The sequence below is a fragment of the Aythya fuligula genome, chromosome 3 (assembly GCF_009819795.1).
Source record: "Aythya fuligula isolate bAytFul2 chromosome 3, bAytFul2.pri, whole genome shotgun sequence".
Lineage (NCBI taxonomy): Eukaryota > Metazoa > Chordata > Aves > Anseriformes > Anatidae > Aythya > Aythya fuligula.
The window spans coordinates 80,523,766-80,529,765 of record NC_045561.1 but is presented as its reverse complement, the minus strand read 5'-3'; the positions used below and the strand labels follow the sequence as shown (position 1 = coordinate 80,529,765).

Genomic DNA, 6,000 nt, shown 5'->3' with positions numbered 1-6,000 from the left:
AGGAAGAGGAGAGGAGGTGAAGAAAGAGGGATCCGAGGAAGCTGCCACTTGCAACAGGCATTAGTTGGATTATTCTCACACTTTATTAAGAACATGTAAATATAACAGTATTTGCAGAGTGGATTTTTTTTTTTCTACTTGCAGTTGGAGTTTAGCTCAGAGTTCAGCGTAAAAATAATCATCTTTTTGCTTCACAGTGAAATTTAGCACTGTGACACCCGAAGATGGAAAGTTGGTCGGTTGATCAAGTCTGCAACTGGCTCAGACAGAGGAATTTGGAAGAACTAGTTCCTAAATTTCGTGGTAAGCATTCTTGTTTGTCTTTTATGTTTTTAATTGGTATTGCCTACCTTGTTTTGGGAATGTGTATATGTATCTATCTACATTTACGCTAAGTTAAGACTTCAATAGGAATCTATTAGGGAGAGGACTGACATGCAACAGATAGATCAAAATAAGAGTGCAGGTTTATCATGAAGTCTCCAAGGAATGCTGGGGGTGAGATTAAGCCTGCATATAAATAGGTACACCTTCCAGAAGCAAATCTGGTGGTGTAACAGGCTTAACAGGGCCTATTTTATATTGTGTACATCTTCTGAAATAATGCATCTGTAGCATCCAAATGTGTTATGTCTGAGTATATAAACACTCTGCAAGAGAGTATGAGGAATTGTTGTATGAAGATGTTGTTTGCTGTGTACCTTAAAAAGCTTACTTTCCTTAATTAACAATAAGTCTGCTGTAGTCAAAGCAAGGCCTGATTTATGCATTGAAATAGTTCACTGATCGTGTGTATTTCTGATGTAGCATTTTTGTACAGAAAGGTACCTGGCCAGTGACCGAAATTCTGGCACTGGAAAGCACAGTAGCTGAAACTTCTTTTTATCAGTTGAAGAAACACAACAACAACAGAAAGCCTTTGACCTATCTTCCATCATCATGTTTTCAGGCATAAATTATGTTACTGCGACTCTAAATTGCATCCCCCATAACTGCTATCCTCCTATCCCCTTCACTCTGCAGAAGAAGAAGTAAGTGGAGCAGCTCTTCTGGCTCTTAATGATCGCATGGTACAGCAGCTGGTGAAGAAGATTGGACACCAGGCAGTGCTAATGGACCTGATTAATAAATACCAGCAACAAAAGAATGGGCCAGAACCCTTTACATATTACTGTGAATCAGCTTCTCCAATACTTCCAGCAATCAGTGGGTGAGTCTGTACATAACATCACATAAAATATATCAGACTAAAGCTGTATTCTTCTCATAATCTTTTAAAACTGACATTTACTATCTTTACAGCTGTAAGTTGCACCTATTTCTTATACTCTGAATGATCTCTAACAACATGTTAAATATAAAATATGGTTATAACTTGGATTTTTTAAAGGGAGCATCGACATTCCTGAATACCACCATTATTTTAAACTGCCGTTCACTTCCAGTTCTAGGACCAAGTTTTAACTTGCATGAAGCATAATCAAATTTCCATTACTTTAGGTGAAATCTTCTGTATTTATGGTATTAAGCTTTTGAGGTATTTACTTTTAAATGTTTGTAAGCTGTACAGTAAAGTCACTATTTAGCTAGAGATAATGTTTGTGTCATAGATGTATTTAAGTCTGAGCTCTCAAAGGACATTCCGAATCTGATCAGGTGTAAGCATTTAATAATACCAGTGTGTGCTACTCAAAAAAGAGCTAGAAAGATTTTTAGAAAACAAACTCCACAGAGATTATTTTACCCAAGCATTTTCCAGATCTTGGCTGAATAGCTTTTTTTGTTTTGTTTGGCTGTTTTTTTTTTTTTTTTTTTTTTTTTTTCCCTTTGGTGGGGGGGGGAAGGAGAGGGGGAGGGCAGGGAGGGAAGGAAGGAAGGAGTTGGGTTTACTCTGTTTTTTTTTGTTTTTTTTTTTTTTTTTTTTTTTTTTTTGTTTTTTCCCTTTTCTTCTTCATGTCTTGGCTGAAGAGGGACATCCTGAGTCTTATCATCTCTTCCAATCTCAAGAGTCCTGAAAACAGGGAAAGATTTGCAATGGCACAAAATGCTCTTCTTATGAGGGCACATTCCCTTCCCATATTTTCAAGGAAAGGGCTTAAGCACTAAGTCTGCACTGGCACATAGTAGTAGCCCAGTAGAAGTAGAGCATTCTCTGCAGCATTTGCTTTTTTTAAAGGGCACCTAGGTTGACTCCACATAGACTCCACAGTACAAAGCAAAGCATAGTAAATGGTGATGACTGGGTTACTTCTTACCAAACTGCATTCATAAGAAGAACTAAAATGCTCATATAGAAAAATCCTTTTGTCCTCCTGGAAGCGTTTATGAAACGCTCTGTTTAAATGGTCCTGTACTCTTGGAGGGAGTTGAACTAAGAAGCTGATGTCTCTGAATATATGATTTGTCATAGACTTGGTTCTTTGCACAAGGTTCCTGCTTCACTCGATTCATCGGAAGCTCCTTCTCTGGAGGTAAAGCAGGCATCTTTCTTCATGTAGGCCCTGTACCTCATCTGAAGTACAGGAGGTACTTAGGCTGTACAGCAAGGGATTATGGAAGACATATTCTTATACTTAAGGTAGTTTGAAAACAGTTTTTAATATTAAGATCCTTTTAATATTAAGATCCTTGAGTTCACCAGGTGTGTTTGGCTAGACTGCTTCTCAGGTGTCACTGTTCCCTTTGTGCTTGCAGTCCTACAGATCAGGCCTTGATGTCTCACAAAGAGCATTCTGTTGCAATATTGTGAGGGGTTCTTTTCTGTGGGGTTCTGCAGACTTTGAAAAGAAAAAAAAATACTAGAAACTTCAAATATTAGTGAATATAATTTACTTCAAAATCTTTCCCTACTTAGTCTTATTGTTGTCTGAAGAACAAGATACTGGTACTCTTCTATTTACAGGGAAGTTGGGTAAATAAGCTACTGCTTCTGAAACACTTCCTATGTCACAGCCAAGAATCTCATCATACAACTCCTAAGCACATTTCAGAAGTGCCTGTACTCCCATATTTTTGGATGAGTTAATTTTTTTAAAGATAATTAAAAGCTGTTTTGTATGTAGAGTGATGCTCCTGCAGTAAAAATAGCTTTTAGTTTTGTATTACTGTGTCTTAATACACAGGCAGCTATAAATGTCATTTGCTAACTCCGGAATGCTTATCTTAATGTTGTAGCTCTGTGGTGAACAGATGTGTCTGTCTGAACAAAGTCCTGTAAGAACTTCTTTTGACCTCATTCAGGGATTAATCACTGTAATAGTATGCATATATTACACACAACATTGTGCTGGGGACAACTGCAAAAACTGAGCCTGAAATTCCACAGTTGCATGTTCCTAACCCTTCCCCTGTGGTGCCAGAGTCCAGGTGAAAACAAACTACCTTGTCTGTCCTGCAGTGGTGTTTCTCAGTCAAGCCAGTTCCCATAATTAACTCCCCCTGTGAGTGCTAGGACAGGGGAGGCAGTGCTCAGCATCAGGGGCAAGGGAGAAAGCAGCATCTTAGCTATGTTGTGGGTCAGTAAAACTGCTGTGGAGCTTCCAAAAGCTGTAAGCTTTATTTCCCTTTCATATTTCCCCTGTGAATGCTACCCCAGTGCTTGATGGTACACTCCTGCCTGCCCAGTTCTTCTTCCTGTTGTCCACATTTTAGCTAACTCAGTAAGTTTAGTTCACCTCTCTCTGCTAGGAACAAAATCCTTATTTATTGACTGGACTTAGAGTTTCAATTATGATGGGTCAACACTTCCTGTTCAGAAGTAATGGATTTCTGAAGGAATACTGAGCATGACTTGTGTCTCCAGCAGTTTAGATTAGGACATAGGAACAGCATTTTGTTTTGTCACTTGTTATGTGCATATGAGGACCTCGTGCAAAGACATTACCAAGTAATTGTTAAGGTGCTTTCCACTTCCAAGTTTGATTGTAGCTAGGAGCCGCATATGGAAAGTACTGGATTTTTCTGGTTTTAACTAGATAGCTGAAAAAACATGTACTGTAGAGCTGTGTTAATTCATGAAAAGGGAAAACTCCCTGTGTAAACCTACCAAACAGTAATGCCACTTGTAGCAATAGCATTTCATGTGTGAGTGTAGCTGAGGCTGGAACAGTTTATAGGGCATCTTTGGAGTTCACAGCTTCTGAAGAAATAAGGTACAAAAAGAACCTATGTCATCCCCGAAGAGTTCCACGTGTCATAACTTGTGGAAGATCTAGTTCTTTAATGCATGTTTACTTTTTCCCTAAGCCAGGTTCTAGCAAGTCTCAGAAAGGCTCCAGCGGTAGTGCTTGAAGTAGTGTAATCTGTGATGATATCACCTTGGTGGCTTCACTAAGAAAATTTTTATGCTGCTTTCTGAGAAGTGGTTTAGTTAGTGGCCGGAGAATAGCCCGTGAGTCTCTTGGTGGACTGAATCTGTGATGTTGATTGACCATGTTGTTGTACAGAATGTGCTGACGTTAAAGAATGCTTGTAATTGTGTTCCCTGGTCCCCTGTAGCTTTAGCTATGATTGGGTAAAGCCTAATCGATTATAGTAGGTAAATAAATAAATAAAAGTCCAGGGAAGTATGGAGCCTCTAGCATCTGGCTAGGGAAGTCACCAAGTTCATCTGTGTCTCTCATCTGTAAGTCAAAAACCAGTTGATGATTGTTATGTATTCTTGACAGCATAATAGTAGCTCCTGTCTGACACGGCAAAACTACTGATGTTGACTTCTGAAAGCAAAAGAAGAAAGAACAGGAAGGGGAGAAGAGGGAGGGAGGTGGATGCAAAGGTGAAATAGAAAGCAGTGGTTTTGTGTAGGGATTTCTGGCATGTAGCAAAGTGGATTATCTGGAGTTTTTGGTGCAAGTGACTGACTGGAGTTTGAGCAAATAATCAGGAGACCAGGTAGTGTTTGGGGATCTGGTAGAATGGTCAGAGTAATGTAAAATTGTCTCAAAGGTTATAGATAGGTTTAGCCCTGGGGAAGGGAGAAGGGAGTGGGGGATGTTCAAAGTTCTAGCTGAATAGAAACTACTGTGCAATATTCTGTAATTCACTCCCCATGCACACCAGCATGTTGTAGTGGTTAGTTATTCCCAGTTTTTTTTATTGTGTAGGAATTGGAATACTGCTGGATGATATTTTTTATAGTTTTCCTTTCAGCTTGTAAGAGTTGTTGGGTAATTGAACTGTGTTTGATTAAGAGACAGTATCAGCACCATGTAAACTCCTGCTTATTCTGTGTTATTTTTTTCTTTTTCTATTTCTGCCACTAGTATTTTAACACCTTGAGGTTTTATTTATTTATTTTTTTTTCCATAAGCTGCACAAATCTCGACTGACTTATTTTTATTTATTTACTTTTTATTTCAGGGACACTGAAAGGCAGATACTAAGTACTTTTAGTCCTGTGGAGCAGAAACTGTATTTGTCTTCAACTGAAAATGAAGAAGGACTAACTGATCAAAGAGTGCTAAAGCAAAAGTAAGTTCATAATGCATTTACTAAATTTTACTTGTTTTTTGTAAATGACATAGTATTTGTCCTAAGTATTGGAGGTCAGGTTTGGGTTTAATCAGGTGTATTTAGAAAACAGCAGGATTTGAAGTGTACTAGGAATCAACTAAACAAAATGGTCAGATGAGAGGGTTTTTTTGTTGTTGTTCTCTGTATGACAGCACAATACAGGCTTGTCCTTATTTCTTTAGTTCTTAAAAGTCCTTTTTCACAGATCTTTGAATAGCATTCTAGCAAACTAATCATTACTGAGTGGAATATCGGTACATACAAAATCATGTGCTTCATGCACCTTAAATACAGTGCTTAAGAAAGTAGGCATGCAGATTCCCTTTGTGCACATATATTCCTTGCGTGTCAAAATGAGCCTCCTTAAAATCTGGAGGCAAGATGGTTGCTTTTCCTCTCAGAGCTAGGCAGCTAATGTTGGAAGAGTCATGTTTCTCTTCCATGGTAGTTGTTTTCTTATCTTTATTACTCCCCTTATTATTCCCCACC

General features: G+C 38.5%; 1 protein-coding gene across 1 annotated transcript in view; it reads left to right on the top strand.

Annotated features, from left to right (window-relative positions):
- The first annotated feature begins 224 nt into the window (after window positions 1-224).
- Window positions 225-6,000, top strand: part of SAMD3 (sterile alpha motif domain containing 3) — a 36,190-nt gene continuing 30,414 nt past the window's right edge. Inside the window, 5 exon segments of the mRNA XM_032184479.1 lie at window positions 225-303; window positions 1,024-1,214; window positions 3,326-3,349; window positions 3,411-3,418; window positions 5,392-5,469. Of these exon segments, the coding sequence (XP_032040370.1) occupies window positions 225-303; window positions 1,024-1,214; window positions 3,326-3,349; window positions 3,411-3,418; window positions 5,392-5,469 (380 nt within the window).